The sequence below is a fragment of the Pagrus major genome, chromosome 9 (genome assembly GCF_040436345.1).
Source record: "Pagrus major chromosome 9, Pma_NU_1.0".
In the NCBI taxonomy this organism is placed as follows: Eukaryota; Metazoa; Chordata; class Actinopteri; order Spariformes; family Sparidae; genus Pagrus; species Pagrus major.
Window position 1 is genome coordinate 13534220 of NC_133223.1, and position 20569 is coordinate 13554788.

The 20569-nt window shown below is 41.1% G+C and overlaps 1 protein-coding gene across 2 annotated transcripts; it reads right to left on the reverse strand.

The window, feature by feature from the left end:
- Positions 1-253: 253 nt before the first annotated feature.
- On the reverse strand, positions 254-11903 carry inpp4aa (inositol polyphosphate-4-phosphatase type I Aa). 2 transcript variants are annotated; one of them, XM_073473724.1, is made up of 23 exons: positions 11804-11903; positions 11650-11694; positions 10406-10524; positions 10199-10315; positions 9976-10055; positions 9768-9885; positions 8857-8947; positions 8621-8768; positions 6817-6947; positions 6349-6453; positions 6134-6242; positions 6026-6040; positions 5734-5920; positions 4950-5231; positions 4710-4857; positions 4195-4227; positions 3338-3510; positions 3061-3184; positions 2692-2959; positions 1599-1696; positions 1401-1513; positions 1167-1321; positions 254-1074 (listed from the first exon to the last, which is right to left on the reverse strand). In XM_073473724.1, the coding sequence occupies exons 1-23, from the start codon at positions 11901-11903 to the stop codon at positions 942-944; spliced, it is 2892 nt and encodes a 963-aa protein (XP_073329825.1). In that variant the 3' UTR covers positions 254-941. The 2 variants fall into 2 exon arrangements, with proteins under 2 accessions (XP_073329825.1, XP_073329824.1); XM_073473723.1 differs by lacking the exon at positions 6026-6040 and having other exon boundaries at positions 5734-5926.
- Between the last annotated feature and the right edge of the window lie 8666 nt (positions 11904-20569).

The window sequence follows — 20569 nt, forward strand, 5'->3', positions numbered from 1 at the left end:
CTGTCAGCCTGAAGCCCATTTGTTCCCACTGAACACACACGTCTTTATAATACATAGTTGAATTTTTTTTAAAAGTATACTCTTTTCTAACTTCCTGAAACAGCTGGGCACTGCTGTTGATAACAAATGTGACTCAAACGTGAGCAAACAGCACATTTGTGGAGGACTATTTTCAGTGGCGGATTAATACACATTTGATGCGCTAGCGATTTTTACAGCAGAAGCATAGTGTATGAAAGCTTGACTCATCGTATACTACAGGTGTGTTTTAATAGTTTTTGGATAACAATAGAGTGCTATGATGGATATATAAGCTTCATCAGGCTTTGGCTACACAGCAATTGGCGGTGTTGGTCTTTGCAGGGGATTTGTTTACAATTTAAATAAACACTGACAGCCTTACCCTTTAACCCTCTTGTGTAGCACTACAACTTGCATTCCATCGTGCATCCTCCTGTTGTAGATTGACAAATAAATTAACTTCAACAAATCAACAATCAACAAACTGATTAATTCAAATGAAAGCAGCGAGGTTACAAATACCTGTCCGACATCATCTTTCTAAAGACTGAGACGTCTGCACATCTTATTTCTAGGGACACAGGGTAAATGACTCAGTCGTACACTTCCTGATGCTACAACTGGGACTGGAGCCAACAGTGTTGTCTGCACACTGGCTACAATGTAAGACCGAAAGCCATATCGTTACTGATTTTGGCTGTGAAGTGACCATGTGTGACTCTAATTCTACTGAAGGAGAGGGGGAACCGCTATAAAACAGACTAGAGTAGCACTGGCACTTGGACATGAATCATCTTAACAGTGACTAAGCACAAAACAAAGGGCTGTTGTTCCAGTTTGTGTTGGTATTTTTGTTTGTGTGGTGCTCATCATCATTATCTCCTTCAGTCTTTTGGTTTCTTCCAGCTGGAGGAGTCCGCTTAGGTCTCGACCTTCCCGTACGTCCCCTCTGGAGGGCGATACTGTTTGGGGAAGGCCTTGAGCTGGAGAGAGTTAAAGGCGTATTTACGACATCCAACGTTCTTCATGGTGTTCTCCCTCCTGCAGCCCTCACTGTGTACAAACAGAAACCTTGTGTCATTATTATTTATTTAAATGAGCTTTTGAAGCATGGGCAATAACATCTTTTAGCATTATCAGCTGACCTGCGCATACAGTCCAGGGCCTGGTAGAAGACCTGCGGGGCGAGGGCGTGCTCCTGCTGCAGGATCTGACACTGCTCCAGGGTCAGAGACATGGCTGTGCGGTCCTTGGCACTCTTACAGCTGGTGAAACGCACCCCGTTCAGACGCCGACATGCCTTTAGGGATTGGAGAAAGCAATTAGAGCTTTTAAAATGTGTGGGGGCTGCATAGAGAAGACACAAGAAGCGAGTCTACCTCGGCTGCTTGCCACAAAATCTCCACGTTCTTGCTTTTCTTGGCATTGACGTTCTGGCTCAGGAGTTTGAACAGCTCGGGCAGACTGGTGGTACTGCGGGTGCGAGGCAGGCCTGAGGAGAGAACAGAGAAGAGTGAATTAATATAAAAAGAACACATTCTTTCTTCTGATTAATATATGTTTGTATTTAAACTCACAGTCGTCTGGCAGGACTTCTTTAAACTGGTCGTAGTACGAGCTGAGGCGTGTCATGCTCTCCATGTTGATCACCTCCTGTAGTGACGTGTCTCCAAACCTGGACACACATGTACAATATCAGAGTTATCAGAGCTTCTTCTCACACATTTCTGTAAAAAGACACATCGTTCCAAGTTTTTGACTATTATGTGGTGGCTATCTCCCACTCTGTGACAGTCTATTGGAACATATTTTATCCAATCCTCACCAAATTTATAACATACTCTGTGTAGATGACCCCCAAACAAAACTTATGCCATAGTTATTTTCTCTCAGCGTTTGTTTGTAATTGGTTATCTAACTTTTTGAAGGCATCGCCGTAACAAGCCGTTACTTCTCAGTGTGGTTTGAGGGTTTCAATAATTCTAAATACTTCAAAGTATCTTTTTTTAAGGTTAGAAGGTAAATTTAATGTAATTTTTTAAAACACAAGGATTTAAAAAAACAAAACCATGTTTGAGTCCTTTGTGCTACATCAAAGGACTATATATATATACACAAACAAACAAAAAAATGTATGTGGACTATATATATATATGTATATATATATATATATATATATATATATATATACACATACATACATATATATATATATATATGTATATATATATACATACATACATTTTTTTTGTTTGTTTGTTTTTGAGGGGAAACTATATCTATGGTAAATATGTTTTTTTGTATTGAGGACCCTATACATAAACCCATTAACTCTATTGAAGTTGCCAACATATATACAACCTGATTTTTGTCAAGAGTTCTTCGAACGCACCTCGTTCATTTCAGTTAACTCCTCTTTATTATTTGGTAAAAGAACTTCGATATAAAATAGATTTAAGAATGTAACAGAAAGTAGAAACTATATGTAGTTATAAGTTGATTTTGAGAAAAATATTTAAAAAAAATGAAATTAAAATGTTACCACAAAATCTAAAAATGAACCTATCCAGTCAAAATTGACCTTTTCCTCTGGTGTGCCCTTTCTCCTCTCCATTTCTTTTCTGTCCTGAAGCCCTCAACCTTTCCTGCCAACTAATCTCAGTGACTCACTTCTCAGCCAGCGTCTGCTGTTCGTTGATCCCCACGTTGAACAGGACGGGCTGCACGCGCAGGAGCATCCCGTTCTGGATCTCTCTTGGCAGCGTGTCAAACAGCACCCCGGGCATCGGGACCCTGACGTTAAAGCCGGTTCTGTTTCCTGTGATCACCGGCAGCATGTCCGGGGCAAAACCTGAAGTTGCTTGGGTCACTTTAAAGGTGACATTTCTCAGGTCCATTACTCCGACACTCATATCCTCCAACATGGCCAGCTCCTCTCCTTTAGGAGACAAGCAGTCAACACAGAGGTGTTAAACAAGTCAGTATTCACTTCACAGGAACACTTCGTAAAATTGTAGTCAATAAACACATTTTGGTTACCATAGGTGCTGAGCAGGCCCTCGTACTGCACCAGTAAGCCGATGGTGTGGAGCTGCCGGAGGAAGCCTGAGTCACAGAGACTGTTTCTCAGCTTGATGACGAAGCCGCAGATCAACGCCGTCAGCTGTAAGCAACACAACTCATATCAATACAGTGAGGAGCGGTCATGTTTTCAAAGCATTTTATGCATACTGTGTAATGACAAGTAATTCTCTAAAACTATACTGTAGATGCATGAAAGACCGACAAGCTAGAAGGTGGGTAGAAGTTGACGGACCGTCTGGCAGAAGACGACGTCGCGGCGGTACTGCAGGGTGAGGCTCATGGCGATGGTGGGGGCGCAGTCCTGCATCAGCAGAAACACCATGGCCTTCTTAGCTTTGTCACTCATCAGGGATGCACAGTCAGTCAGCGTGGTGAGGAGAGGGTACAGGGCGTCGCTCCACTCACCTGCAGACACACAGGTAAAAAACATATACACACACAGAGTACATGCAGGTCAGATACTGTACAATCAAAGTGCATCTACATTTAAATTCCTATGAATGTGAAACTCCAATTCATCATCAACACTCCATTTTTTTAAAATTGATGTAGCACAAAGGACTCAAACATGGTTTCTTAATTTTAAATCCTTGTGGTTTAAAAATTATAATAAATTTACCTTGTAACTTAAAAAAAAATACTCTGAAGTATTTAAAATGATTGAAATGCACAAAAATGTCATTATAACATTTACTGATCGATCGATCATAATATATTTGGCTAACACATGCCATGATTGACATGAATATACTTGAATATTAATTCTCACATGTATTGTCACTAAATCGTGCATTCCTCCTTTATGAATTAACAAATAATTTTAAGTCAGGTTTGAAACATTTACATTTTTTCAGAAAAAATTGTTTAAATGCACTACACAAAATGTTATTACAGTTGGTCCTATTCTTAAAATGTTTTGTTTTACACATAGCTAATACATTATGTGGTAGTTTCAAAAAATAACCAGCTTCAAATAATAATTCAATTGCATGAATACATGTAATTTCTTATAATGTAGTGGTCATTTAGGTTTAATCCTCCTTCTAGCACATATTATCGAATGATTTGTTAAGAAAATATTGTTCTCACCTGGGGACGTCTTTTCTACCTCTGGGCTGATATCTGCGAGTGAGAGAACGTAAAGGATGTTTCGGTAAGAACAGAATACCATTTCTACTTTTAACTCAACATTATATTTCAGCTTTTTAACCTCAAGCAACACCAAAGCAGTTAACATGATTACGAGAACAATCTACAGATGTGAGGATGTGTAAAGCATGCAGGAGTCTGGTGAGAGAATGATGATGATGATTTTGCAAACACATTATTCTGTTTACTAAACAATGGAGGGATTGAATGTAGGGGGTCTGGTGAGAGAATGATGAGGGCGACGGCTGATGATGTGGTGGATGTGAGGATGATAATGACAATAGAGGATGATGTGATAGTAGCAATGATGACGATGATGAAGAGCTTTCTGGTTACTCATGACACATTCACACATTAACCCTCTGATCAGCAGTGAGATCAATCAATACATTGATGCATGATGGTGCCTCAATCACACGCCGTACAGCAGTTTCTCTCAGTTTGTGCGTGTGTACCTTTCTTAGCGTGACCCGGCTCCTCGTTGGCGAGCAGGAAGACGTCCTCTGAGCTGCTGTCGCTCTGGATTTTGTCTCGCTGCAGCAGCCTGTCCACTCTCTGGATCACGCACTCCAGGCTCTTATCAACATTTAGCCAAACCTTCTCCTGCACACAAACGCACAACAAAAATGGAGTTAACATTAAAAAAAAAGATTAAAAACTGACATAAAAGAGGCAGATGGCCTCTCTTCTCTTACCCACTCCTCCTCGTGCAAATCTGCCTGAAAGGAGGCGCGTTTGTTTTTACACCCGTCGCTGCCCTCCGGAGGAACTGCATGGCGAGAAGGCGAGGTGGCAGCACGAGACGGGGAGGCAGGGTGGCGGGAGGGGGAGCGTGATGGGGAACGAGAGGAGGGCGAGAGGGAGGAGGAGGACGGGGACGGGGTGCCTTGCTTAATGAACTCCGGCCGGGCGGCTGCCAGGGCAAGGATGGCTGAGGTGAGCAGCTTGGAGTCGCACACGGTCACCAGCTGCCGAGTCTGCAGGAGGAGAGGAGAGGGAGGGCAGAGAGAGTGCGGTTATATTGTAGTCATTAAATTAACAGGGACTGGGGGCATAAAAAGTGCTCTTTAAAGTTCATAACCGTGACATTAGAGATAAGGCAGAAAAGGTTTTAGCTATGTCATCTTGTCTATGCTGTGTTTTTGCCACATTTTTTGCCAGGTATCAAAACAACTGTATATTTCACTGATCATGCCAGCAACAAACAATTACAATTAAAGGGACCAAAAATCCATTTAAATTAAAACAATATGTATTCTGGTGTGTGTTTCTGTGACACAGAGGTTTAATGTCAGTAAGTCTAATGAGAATATACGTTGTTTTATCAGTTGTATAGAATTCTATCAGTCTTTTTCTTGCTGCACTCGACTGCCAAGAGAGGTCGAGGAGTCAGTGAAAGCCAGACGGAGATTAAACAGAGGAGAGAATAAAACACAGCACTTGATCGATACCCTCCAGGTCCTCTGAGAGCTCTCTCACCTTCTCTGTTAGGATGGTCAGGGTTCTCTCCAGAGCGTTGGCTGAGCGGTCCTTGGCGGCTCGAGACAGCCGTTCAGTGTAGTAACACACCTGTGTCTTCAGAGTGTTAATCTGAGCAATCAACTCCTTGGCTTTCACAACATCCTGAGGCTGGTACGCCATCGCTTTGGAGCCAGGGCCAGCAGAGCTTTGGCTGCGTAAAAGAGAGGACACATTGTGGAACAAGTATGGCAAACACAGCAATGACAAAAAGACACAAAAGACACCCGTTATACACTACAAGTAATCTCACCTTTCCTCCACATTGCTGATTGAGTAAAAAAAAGTACAAAAAGAATAAATTAATCACACCAGCATGAAACTCGTGCCACAAGAATCCTGTATTATCTGCTGTACTCACTGTTTCCTGGCTTCTTCAAGCTTGTGCAGCAGTTTTCGGAGGCCGCAGCCTTTAAAGCCTTGATGATGTGCAGCAGGAGCACCAATAGTCACAACATCGTATGTCCGGTCTTTTTGAGGGACAGTAATAAAGAGGAAGACATACGATTCTGAATAAACAACATTGATGAAACCTCGGACACATACATGCGTTAATGCAACAGTCAGATTACCTACCATAGCCAGACTCTCCCTGTACTCTCATCCTCTGGATGTGCAGGTTAGTAGGAATGAACTCCAACTTCCTCTCAGCTTTCAAGGTACTAGACTTAAATGAAGGACCTGGCAGGGAGCAGAAACAAGCGATGAAGAATATAATCGGGCATAGATAAGTCCTCATGTGATATTTTACATGCAAATATAAAAACAAAAGATGTAAGATGACGACACATATTTAAAAAAAAACAATTTTAACCTAAAAAGGTGCTTAACAATTTTGTGTTGCACTTTTATAGAATTGATAATACTGTGAGGGACATCAAGATTGATGCTGCAGAGGCTGAGATACTCAATTTGTAGTCCCAAGCAGAAGTTAAGCTCCAGAAAAACTGGGTTCTGTACTGCTCATTATAAACCTTAAAGGGTCGTTCACCCTTAAAATTGCAAAGATATAGTTCAATGATACAAATAGTTTGTGGTCCTAACCTTTGTATTCGTGCAGGTCACTTATGGTCTCCTGGTAGGTGAGGATGATGGTCTGATACTGAGTGATGATCTGCCTCCTGAGGTTCTCCCAACAGGGAGACAGCTCCCCCAGTTCCTCCAGCTCACACACTCTGCACATCAAACACAAACCCATTAACGATCTAGACATCCAGCTGGTGCTCTGATGATCTCACAGCTTCACTGGAGTTAGTGCATCTTGTTAAATTATGCAGTAAACACAACAGCTGAGCAGGTCCAAATCAAGCGCATTAAAGGAAACCATTAGTAAGAATAGCAACAGCGGGGAGTCGTAATGATAATGTTTCTCTGACGGAATAATGATGATGCCATAATAGAGTGCATAAAGAATATACAGTTTAGATATATCACACAATGCACACACACATTTCATTTTAAATTGTACAAGGGAGACATGAAAAGCTGTTTCAGTCCGCAGATGCACAAAGGCGAATGAGGTTGCGATGGAGATCTGAGGGGTTCCAACATCTAAAAGATAGGAAATTCTTTTTTTTAAACATGGATGGTTATGTCTCTTCAGGCTGCTAAAAACTATTCCAATGAAAATATCCTGGAGAGACATCAGTCTTTGGTATAACTTCTCACAGCTCATTCGCAAACTGTGATAGATTGCAGAGTTGTGGTCAAGATTCAAGTCTGAGGCCTCCTATACATGACAACAGTTTTGTTAAAAACTGAAAAGTTTTTCCTTTGCATTTTAAAAAGGTTCCACGTCCACACGACAATGTTGTGAAATGATCCTTGTGCACACGAATCCACAAAAATGATTGAAAATGCTGTAGTATGCATGCCAGGACAGTAGGTGTAACTTTGCAATGAATAACCACAGAATAACACCATGCGCTTTGGCACAAACGCTTCCCTCTATTGAACGTGAGCCGTCACACCACAGGAATGATGCAAGGACCTTATACTAAATCTGGACATGGTGTTGGAGACTTAGCCCTGTTAATTCCTATGAAAGCTGCTCAGTGGCATTTTGAGCCAAAATGGCTCACCTTCCTAGATATAAAATTACCCAGATCTTCCGTGTTGTGGGGTCCATAGACTGTGCACACTAGAGACTTCCACCGACCGAGCCTTGCTTCTGGTTAATCGCCCAGCTAACTTGAATAGAGATAAAATGATTTAATCTTGCATCTCTTCTAGACTTTCCAAAGTTTATTGGACTGAATGGCTTAACTTATGATAGTGAAATGATTAATTTCACGGGGGTTGTGATGCTCAAAACAATTATCCATCGTTTTACAACTGCTTCTTTCACAATGTTAGCTGTTAGCTTATAGGCAAAAGTCTTTTTGGGCCCCAGTGCATCACGTGATGTTGTAATTACACGGTTTGACCATTATGGAAACTGTCTTCAAAGCCTGACGCTCTTCCTGGGGGCTTGGAATGATGCAGCAACTTAGCTGAAGGAGCACACATTCAATTATTTAAACCTCAAGTCAAAAATGAGGACGCTTGGACTATTTGTTGAAAATTGTTTCCATTTGTAAACGACAGAGCAGTGGATTAGAAATTAAAGACAAGAAAAGGGAAAATACCAAAGACTGTACAAGACACAGAGACAAGTTGGAAATTGTCTGAAGATCAGAGTCAAGTACTGCAGTCCAGAGTCACAGAGAAACAGGGAGACCCCGCTTATACTTAAAAGGTCAAAAGCCAAAAAAGATTGAGAAACCCTGCACTGCAACGACCGGCTGCTCCTATACATAGATCATATCAGCTACATCAAGCTTATGATCAACAATATCAACACAATTACCTGACGGCATCTTCCTCCAGTAGCAGTTTGACAAACTGGCGAGGAATATGCAGGGACAGCGCGCTCTCTGCCATCTGCTCCAGGATCCGAAGGTGGTTGCCGTCCGTGGTGGGGAACCGGTACGTTCGAGACATGACGCCCCCGAACACTGAAGCAGACGGAAACATAGTATCACAGCCATGATAAACTCTCACACAGACATACAGTGCAGGAGGATGATATTTAGTAACACTCACCAGCCTTTAGCAGTGGGTCTTTACACAGAGATGAAGACTTGGATTTAATGCCCATGGATTCAGTCAGGCTTTCATCAACAGGGAGAACCATCTGACACAAACACACACACACAAATCAGATTAAAGAAATCCATCTGAGCTTCATGTGTTGAACTTCCTCATTCATCGATCTGTGGTTAAACAGGACAACCAGAAATAGAGAGTCAGGCAAAGAAATTGAGGCTTAAAACATTTACTATGGCTGTAATTTTTATAGTCATTATTATCAATTATTCACTATTCAGCATATTATTTTCTTGATGAGAGGTATGTAAGTTATATGTAAGAATGTGAAACAATTTATGTATTAATCTCTCTCACAGCCCCGGGAGTCTGAATGAGTTAGCTGATGTTATCCCAAATGTTATGTTCAGCCAGATCAGCCCCGATCTGGCTAGCAAATTAGCAACTAACATTACAAAGCAATATACGCCAGATCCATGCAACGTAGCGTATAGCTGCAATGTTAGCAGATGAGGTAATTTGCAAAACGCAAGCCAGCTAGTAACATGGAGCCAATGGCCCAAATAAACATAGGAAAATTACATTTAGTAAAGTTATTCTTTATGATTGTAGTTTATTTTCCAGCATTCAGTGTTAATTTCAGTGTTCAGTCTCATATCGGCTAAGTCACATCGCAGTCACAGCCATCACAATTTTTAAGAGCTTTAGGTGATGTCATCAAATTGCTTGTTTTGTCCAACCAATAGTCAAAAACCTACAGAATTAGCAGAAAATCCTCATCATTGAGAAGCTGGCACCAAAGAATGTTAAGTATTTTTCAATGAATCGACTACTCCTTTCAGTTCTTCTTATATTTGTATGAGAAGAAATGTGTTGCAAAGGTAAGTATCCCAGCCCTGTTCGCTCACCCTCCCATTAACAGTGTCTCCTCTCTGTAATCTTGCAACGGGAGCTCTCTGTTCTCGCTTTTCCTCTATCTGCCAGGCGATGACAGTGATGTTCCCGACGCGCTCGCTCTCCGCTGACCTGAAACACAGTGACATCAAGTAAATCAAACACCCCTGAACCCACATCTAGAAAGCAGTGGCACAAAAAGGCACAGTGTCTGCCCGTTACCTGAGAGTCAGGTGCAGCCTGTGGTGTTTGTCCTGCAGCAGCTCCTTCACAGAAAACATGGACGAACCAAGCATGTACATCTGTCGTATGAAAGCACACAAGGCCAGAGGATTTAGAGGATTTCACCCAGATAGTGTAGACTATAAAGAATAAGATTTTTATCCACTTCCTATCAGGAAATTTGAAGACAGTGGAGTGAAGTGATTCTTGAGTTGGGGGTTACCGTGCCCTGTGCGCGGTCCTTTACATCGTAGACAGAAAGCTTGACCTGAGTCTGCTGAGTGATCAGAGAGTCCTGAAAGAACGCTACACTGCTCAGGAAGATAGGGTTACTGGTGCCCTGAAGACAGAGAGAGACGGAGCAAGAGAGGTGAGATTATTTTGTCTCCAGCAGAAGGCAGGAAGAAAGGGCAAATGAGCAGCGGTGTACCTCTATAATTTCGGTCTGAGCGTGCTTGGTCCAGAAGGCCTGGGGCGGAGTGGTGCAGCTGACGGCGACGAAGCTGGTTGGCTTACGGTCCAGAGAGGGAGTAACCAGCTCACTGCAGGCTGTGGTGACATATAAGCACAGGAGGAGATTACAAACTGTGGGACTTAATGGTGGGATGGTCACTAATCCTCTGCCAGGGGAAGGATGTTATAATACAGTATTTTTGAGTTGTTACAAACAGGGCAGTTGTTTACAGTCATGCTCTCAGGTTGAACAAGCCTCTTTAACCAATCCCTGACAAGACCCATCATCCTTCGTCCTTTAAAGCAGCAGCAGATTATTTGTGGCCAACTGTAGGCAGCTGAACAAGCTGTAGACACAACACTGATATATTATTACTATACTATATATTACTGTATAAGTTGTGAAATTGCTGGCAAACAGTGGCCTATTTACAGACATTGAGGAACATAATCATTCATTTTGAGCTGTGTTTCTGGTTTCAAGGAAAGAAATCTGGATTTTTAGCTGCTAAACGCTCCACTTTGTTCCCCAGCTAGTTGATGTTCTTCTGTGTCTGACTGACAAAAGTGAACTATAAGAGTAAAGCTGTGGGAAATAAAATCCAAAACCGAATCTGTTAGCTGTAGGCTACATGCGTAGGCTAACATCGCTGTGCATCCTGCAATCAACTGTGTATAAAAAAAACAAATAGTATTAAAAATGTCTTAAAGTGTCTCACTTTCAAAACAAATGCATGAGCTAGCCAGAGCCACATCTTTAGACACACGGTGGTGCTCAACCCGCTTTTGTCCACAGGGGTCGCCAGAATAAACACATAATGAATGTTTCTTGTAGCTGCTTTAAAAAAAAAAAAAAAAACTCACCGTAGTTTTTATTAGACATTACACAAGCTCAAATACAATTTGTTGGGGACTATTTTTAGCCGTGGAGTAATACACATTTGGTGCATACCTGAGTTTCTGCTGCAGCAGGTGTATGTGGGATAGACTCAAAATAAACAGTGCCCACGTTTATCATAATGAAGGGACAGTGCAACAGTGCGGCTCATTAATGTGTTTATAATAGTTTCTAGAGCAAAGACAGAAATGAATATATTCTCTCAGGCTTGGATACACAGACAATGCAGCCTGTGTAGCCAGTGTATGATCAACTATTTGCACACACAGTTTGATCATATTCAGCGTTCAATATGTTTATCTTTGGCTTATTCCTGAGCTTACCCACGCTGAACTCCAACACAGGCTCATCTGGATCTTGACTGTTGCCTGTAGAATTGAGAGAAAGAGGAGGGGGAGATCTTTTTTTTAAAAAACGCCCTACCATGTCATTGTCAATGAAGCAAACGGGTTACCATGGTAGCAGTTACTTAGTTACCTGAGAGAGCCAGCCCCATCATCTCAGCTGAGAGATCAAACGTGTTAGCCCGGTAGACGGACCATGGCCGATGGCGGGGGCTGCGCTCTTTCCCAGACATGGTGGGTTCACGTCGGGGCCGAGGATGGATTTAAGAATAAAAAGGGCTGAAGAGCAGAGCAATGTCGAGCTGACTCAAAGCGAAAACTCGCCCGTCACGTCAGTTATCTGAGATGTGCGTGCGCTGGTTTCCCTTGTGTGCTGATCCGAGCTGTCAGACGTTTGTCGATGATAAGACTGAAAGACAGACAAAAGAGAACAAATTGATCATCTGCCGTCCCCATAGAAACAGTTGTGACTGACTGGACATCTGACTTGATGGAGGCTGAGCTCAGAAAAAATTATCAAAATTAGAAAACTGCTTGCTGCACTAATGCACAAGGTAAAATTAATGAATAACTAATGTGTAAGTTGGCTATTTGTCTGGCTATGAAGCTCAATTCTGAGATGAACAGCGTTTAAGAGGTTGTTTAGTTTTCTGTCAGCGCTTGACTTCCCTCCCTGATAATATGCTAATATAGGCAGTGGAAATAGATTCTGTGGTGAAAAGTGAGACTTTTCACACAGCTGTGTGATGTGATACAAAGCACTGCAAGCAGACTGAAGCCTCACCTTCTACCTCCTGATGCTATTTGTGCTTTCCTGGTGTTATTTGTTAACTTGGTTCCTCTTTCATAACAACTGATGTCAAACACACATGCACATGCAGATAGATACTGAGGTAAATGTCCCACTTTTATTGTAGTAAACAAAGCCAATCTATTCCAGATAACCAGGTCATTCATAGGCACAAATAACACTTGATGAATTTGAAGAATTGAATTCAGTATTTTTGTTGCATTGTTCCTGTGTATGAAGACTTTTAATATGAAGTCCCTTGTGTCTAAAAGTGCCAATAATCAAAAGTAAAGCCTCTCTAGCAGGACCTCATAGCAACATTATGCAACTTTTTTGTACCATAAATAACAGCTTCAGAATCATGATGATGGTTCAGTGTATTGTAACGGGGTGAATGGTATAGTACAGGTTGTTCACTCTGCATTTTTCCAAAGAGCATGAACTTTCTCTGTAAATCTCATAAACAATCTAATCATTTTGAAAATTCGAATGTGATTGTGAGACAGTGGACAGTAGAGAGCTGACAGGGAATAATGAGATGGAGAATAACACTGAAATGGTCTGTGCCTCAAGGCCATCAGGACGCCCTGGTTCTTTACATCTGTTTTATATTTCTTGACTGTAATATGTCTTTTTTTTTATTACTTCAGCTTTGACGTTACCTTACTAGTTGTTGTAACTTCCTATTTTATTACTTTGTTTTTTTATCTAATATCTTTATATAATATAATTATCTACTTTTACCATTTTTAGTATTTCCCCCTCAGTTTTATTGTATTATTGTATTACTGCCAATTATGTGCCTTTTATTTCTTCAATCATGTATACCTTTATTAAGGTACAGTAGATTCAGATTCTAACCCATCTGCCTGTTCTGAAAGCACTTTGGATCAACGACTGATGTTTTTAAATGTGCTATATGAATAAACCAACTTCACCAGATAACTTGTCATATACTTTAGTTTATAAACAGGACATTTTGACCTGCCAGTCAAGTCATTTAGTCCAAGTCTCAAGCAAAGTGCAGGCGGCTGTGGCTCAGGAGGTAGAGTGGGTCGTCCAGTAATCAGAAGGTTGCTGGTCTGATTCCCCAGTGTCTTGTGTGCAAGATACTGAACCCCAAATCTCCTGATGAGCAGGAGATGTGTATGTGAATGTGAGAAGTGTTGTTATGCACTTTGAGCTGTCAGTTACGTAGACTGGAAAAGCACAATAGAAATGCAAGTCCATTACCAAAGTCAAGTCACAGGTTCTGTCAAGTCGAATCCTTAGTTAAGGCAAGTCACCATCCAAGATTCTGCATTACCATTATCAAGTCCATTTGGTAATGGTAACGCTTTAAGGTATTAGTGCCTGTCAAAAGATGATACTATTGGCCAGTTTATCTAACCTGTTCGAAAAGTATGACAGTGAATTGAATCTGTATTATAATAGCTGATTTTCAGTTAAAGGTGCAATATGTATATGTATATGTCTTTTCAATCAAAAATATTCTCTCCCCATGAAATGGAAAAATACTGAAATACTGACAGCAAGACAGAACAAAAAATCTAAACTGAAAACTTTATTTTCTGTCAGGTCAAGTTGCAAAACAGTGACGAGTCAATTTGAAACCAGGTCACAATGACTTCTGGCCACATATCTGGCCAGCGGTATCACATAAAGGGCAAGCTGTCACTTTAACCACAACCACTTGAGTCTTACACAGCTATTATCATCAAACAATTATCATTCCAGCACTCTCAGTGGGTACTTGTGGTGTAATGAGACACTCGTTTGCTATGTCTCCTTTTGTAAAGACAAGGCTGATAATGCAAAAACGACACTGCTCGTGTTGTCACCTAGCTGACACTGCACCTGCCAAAATTACATTCAACAGCAAGAGAACAGGAAACTGACTGTGCCAAGTGTGGCACACACTGGCTATAAGAGGAAACACTGATGTAAGAGTGAGAATCAGCAACAAGACAAGCAAGCTGTCAGTGCACTGATTTAGCTTGAGCAAAGCACAACTAAGCACAAATACGATCCACAGGACAGTGAAGAGGACAGGCACAGAGGAGGAAACACGAAACAGAAAAACGGTGTGTGAGGAAAAAAGAAAAAGGATGCAGCAAGTGATCTAACCTGAGCTGAAAGCTGCTTCAAATGGCCCTAAGAGCTAAATGTTTACGTGTCCTGTGGCACGTCAGACTCTGTTAACATTTCTAGTACCTGTGTGTGTGTCCAAGCATCCACTTTCCTTCGCTCAGAGAGATCATCTGGAATAAATGTATTTTTCTTCTCTGTCCAAATATACCCAGAACTGGTGGACGGAGGGGATATCAGGTACTTTGTTTGACTTGTGTATGTTTTCTGTTTACACCAATGAAAGAACAACAACTGTATGTGTGCATTCATGTGTGAGGACTTCAGCAAGAGAGGTCTATTTTTACACGTGAATCTGTTTTGACGTCACACAGCGACACACACACAGCGCCACACACACACACACACACACACACACTCAACGTCATCTGCATAGTCACACATACAGGATCAGGAGTGTGAGTGTGGTGCTCTCTGCCAGTTTAATCTCTGTTCTGGCACCTTCATGTGAGACCAAAACAGATGACAATTACAGCGTGGCTGCTCTGCCTCATTAGGCTGTGTGGGAGTCATTGTCAGTGGGAGCCGTCTTATAGCATGCCATACTCTCCACTGCCTGGGGCATTGCGGGAAGCTCTCAGGGAAACCCACAGTGGATCTAATGCAAAGCCACAGGGAGCCATCGTCAGTGCATCTGTCTGACAGTCATCAGCTACACGTGTAAAGGCAGACAAAACCGCCGGGAGTGGTGCTGAAACGATTTATTGATTAATGGATTTATCAGTGAATGGAAAATTGATTAACAGCAATTTCCTGTTGAAGTGTTTAAATGATTTATTAAACAAGGTCCGCTTCTTAATCATTACAATTTGCTGTTTCTGTGATGTTGTTTTTTTTTTACGTCATTATGAACTGAATCTTTTTGTATTTTGGACATTTGAAGGTGTCCTGTTAGGAGAGTGTTTTTTTAATTTTTGGGAATAAATCCATTAATCATTTAAATACTGACCAGATAAACTAACTCAAAGCTGAAAGGCTGTTTTAATGGTCAATTTAGCTGCTCTGGGGCTGCAGCGATATACAGGTTTCAAGGCATACGTGTTTCATAACGTGTACTTGTGTTGTAGTACTCGAGATACTTATTTAATACATTTTGTACGTAATGATGGTTTCTCTTTGAAGACAAGTGCCATCCTGAAAACCCCCCAAAAATTGTATTGTGTGAGGTGGATGTTAAAACATGGAAAAGATGATGTCCACACTGTCTTGTTTGTTGGTGACTGCTTGCTTATAGAAAAAGTAAAATTCCCCCCACATAAAATTCACCTCAGCAGGAACCTTTGATTGTTTTGTCAAGACATTTCACACGGTACACCAACACATACACTCATACAGTGTATATGGAAGTGAAGGGGTGAATAAAGAGGAATCTTCATTTGTTTCCAGACTTGGTCTGGATTTAGGTCGTCTTGACTACAACACTGCAGAGTGCATTTGCAAATCTACAGTATTGAATTCTACCATGTTAGTGTTGTTAAAAACATTTATCATACCGTGAAAATCTCATACCGCTGCAAGAGTAATCTGCTTTTTAGCGTTTAACCTGTTTATCAGTTGGTCTATAAAATGCCTGTCACAATTTCTCAAAAAACCCAAGGTGATGTCTTCAAAGTGCTTGTTTTACTCGACCATGAGACAAAAACTTCCAAATATTCGATTTATAAAAATATGAAACACTGAAAAAGAGCACATTTTGGTTGCTATTCTTGGTTTAAATTCTACCAAAATAGTTGCTGATTAATTTTCTGTCCATCAACAGTGCATCTTCGATGAAGGAAGAAGAAAAGATGACACACGTGCAGCCAGGAAGCAAGTAGTGCGTAGAAGGAGAGAGGACGGAGAGGATTCAGGTGGTCCTCCTTGTCCTCTGGGGCAGTCTGGAGACAAAGTGACCCAGTTAGTGAGTGAGGCTGGCGGGCAGCACACAGCTGGCCCCCTGCAGATGCTGTCAGCACCGGCTGCACTGCGGTGCCTCTCTCTCTCTCAAATGTCCTCTTCCTCATCTCACCTTCTCCTCGTCCCTTTAAACCTCTCCCAAAAGCCTCACGCATCCCCTGCTTCTTCTGCTCAGTCATCAATTCTGTCTCCCTTTCCTGTGTCCCCATGTAACCCCCAATGTTCCTCTCCATTTCAATCTATTGATCCTTGTTCAGTTTAGAGCTGAGCTGAGCTCATCTGCCGTCCCTCGAGTCTGATCTACAATCGTCAAGTTGATGCAGAGATGTCTCTCATGTGGCTGACTCAGTCCACAGTGGCTGATCCATAAATTGCCTTCAGATCCAGTTAATCAAAGAGGAGGAGGACATGCAAACCAGTTTATTCCCAGGAGGAGAGTTATACACACACACGTACACAAACGTAGGGAGGAAGTAACGTCACGCATAAAGGAGCTCTTGTTACCCAGACAGCATAATGATGACGATGATGATGATCATAAATGTACTCAGGATCACACACACAGTTAAACTGTTTATGGATCCTTCAGTAGCACTATGCAGATGGAAAGGCTCAGCTCAATTTAGTTCTCAAAAATCTTCCATCAAAAACACACAGCTGCAGAGGACAGACGTGACAAAGACAGACAGTCAGAGATGAAGCACAGAAAACTCAAAACAGTGAAAACTGTGATTCAGCGGATCAAATTTAATCCTCTGTGGGAGCAGCTGGGAGGCCTGCGATGGCGTGACACCTTACTTCACAAGCAACACATCCGGTTTGAGATGTAACATGTACTGAACAATATAAATATGTAACATTGCACACATACATAATCCTACACCACCATCACCCTCCTGGCCTCCTGTAAACCTGCATGAACAGGGTGTCATCCTGCCTGTTTACCAGCCTGCCAGGGTCTGCGTGGGAATAACTCGACAGAGGCCAGAGCTGTCCAACGGAAATCTATTTATGGCAGCACTGACTAATAATACAGCCACTATACTTTAGAGAGGATCCGTGTTTATTCACTGACAGGCGGACAATAACAAATATTGCGTCATGACATCTGCTGATGCTCATCCAGTGAGGCTGCTGCATGCTGCTGCAGCACAATTAAACAAATACCAGATATAAAAAGACAACAGAGCAGATAAGTCGACATCTGAGAACATCAACACGTCTTATTCTGATCCTGCTGCGAGCTGCTCTTCGTCTCTTTACGGCAGCATCCATCACTGTGAACACACACCCTCGAAGAAACCGAGAGATGATGTCACGTCAGAAGACAAACACACACACACACACACTCACACACTCTCACACACAGAAATGAGTAAATATCTCATACCGTTCAGAGAAATGCGAAGGTTTCTTTTCATATTGATGCGCATCCTGCCAGTGTACTCGACGATGTCTGCAGTCGAGACTCGCCCTGACTCCCTCTGACACATCGAGACGTAATACCTCCACAGGCAGCAGCGCCTCCTCTCTCCGCTGGGGGGCGCTGCCGGCCCGGTCCGCAGAGAGACCTCTACTGTACCGCCAGAAGATCCTCACCTGATGTTTGACTGAACGTGGATGGAGAAGCATGGATAAACTATGTGTGGAATAAAATAACAGTTCTGTCGATAGAAAGCAATGCAAGCAGAACAAGGAGACAAAGTCAGGTGTGAAAAAAATAAATCTCAAACAGTTTTGTGCAGGTCCGGATTAAATAGACAGATTACTCCCGGGCAGTCATTTTTGGGGCCCCCCTATAGGCACATTTCGATAGCCTATTTGGTAAACAAAACGAAAAAATCTTGAATGCCACATGATTATTATTCATTATCATTAATTTAGTTTGGTGTCAGCTATATGTTTGCTTATCTACAGTATATATATATTTCAGTATTCATATGCAATTGGTTGGTCAAGTACTTAAAGGAAAATAGCTAACGTGTGTGTTTAAAAATATATTAATGTATACCTAAACATTGAAATAAAGTTTTAGACTGGAGATTATTTCAGATTTTTTTAAATTGTGAAATACTTCAAAATGTATGTTAAACATTATTTAAAGTAGGCATTATTTTCTCCTCTGTCCCCTAGTGGCAAAACGCACTAAGCATGTGTTGAGAATGTGTATGCCCAGATTCTGACCAGCTTAACGAACAAAAAGCAAAAAAAAAAAAAAAAGGGATTTACAGGATTTACAGTGTTTCTGTTGTTGGGGTTAAATTATGTAACATGGCCATTATACATTTAGAAATGTGTAATTTTCTTTTGGTTTTGTGAGAGAAAAAAATACACAACAATGTGTGTATGTTCTGTATACATAAGAATATTGGCCCATACATTAATATTAACTCCCTAATATTGGTATCCACATCACCCCCAGACATCCAGTATCGGTTGGACTCGAAAGATGACATCACTTTTGCTGTAATGCAGCCTTTAAAACCAGGACAACCAAGACAACAATTATGCCTTATCGCTATATAACAATATCCAAAATCTAAGACATTGTACAGTCTCACATCACAATAACATTATAATATCAATATATTGCCCAGCCCTAGTCTAAACTGTCAATATACTGTTTATATTTACTGAACAATTTGTGATGACTGAATAGAAATACTACTACTATATATATATAAGAAAAGACATGTGGGAACAGACGTACATGTGGTTTAATAAATCTGATGCGTATGCATGTTTCCTGTTTTGTACACAGATTTCTATATCACAGAGTTTTAGACATTTGGCCCCTGGGGTGGACAGAGAGCTGCAAAGAGTAAAAGTGTATTTTGTCTTTCTTGTTTACTTTCTGCCGTCAAGACTGAGATTTTGTGAGGGTTAATTTGCAGAACTACCACAGTTAATTCATGTATGACAACAAACAATAAGTTAAATAAATGATCACCTTCAGGAATGAGGCTTCTGATGTCCTATCTCTGAATGAAGGCATGTTAATCAGTGAAATCCCCCGCAGTAGCCCACAGGCCGGATCGTGCATGTTTGGGTACATAATAGGCGCATGTACATGCACATACACATAATCAGAAGCGCCAGTGTGCCAGTGTGAGGTATTAATTCATCACCTGTGCAAACCAGGATGGTTATTACATCCTCTCATTTATTCAGCCAACATATTATCATTTGCTCTTTGGCAGGTATACGGCTGGATTCACTCACTGTGGTCTTAGTCTTTCATCTAATCTCTAATGGAACATTGCTGGTTGTTAAACAAGCAGTGATTGAGTGATGATAGTTGATCCCTCCAGATTCAGAGGTTTTGGCTGGATCACAGTTACAAGAATTACAAGAATTGCTAATTACCAACATGAGAATTTTCTTATCTATACTGCTGAGGGATCTTGACATTAGTGTGCCTTTTAAAAAAAATAGAACACTTCATACACTGAACCAGGTACTCTGAGATACATTCAGCAAACAATATTAATTAATTAATTAATTAATTTGAACAGATGATGATGGTGAGTCAGTGCAACATGTGGAGATACTGTAATGCCCTAAAAAATAAAGTCAGTACTGTGTGGCCACAAATTTCATGTGATCAAGAGTCAAAGGTGTTATCATTTTACTGTTGCCATGTAACATTTTTCATCTTTATTTTATCCCACAATGTTTTATAATCCTTGGGCTGTTTTATATAGTTAAAAATTTATAACAACCATCCTTAAGAATGGGAAAATTGTAATGAATTAAGACATAAGACATTAGTCATTGTAGTTATACAGCAACATTTTGTTTGGTGAAGTTAATATTTATTTGTACATTCTTATTACAAAAAGCCTCTCACCAAACAAATGACAAGTGCTTTACGCACAATATTTAAATTTCTTTATACAGCCTCAGCCTTTATACAGGTATTGTATTTTGCACCAGTGACTGCATTTCCATCCACCCTTTGCTTCTTGTCAGCCTGCTCTCTGCCTCCTTATCAGGATTTTTCAATCTGCTTCCTCTCCCTCCACCATCCTCCCTTGTATAGAAAGCTTTTGTATGATAATGTTA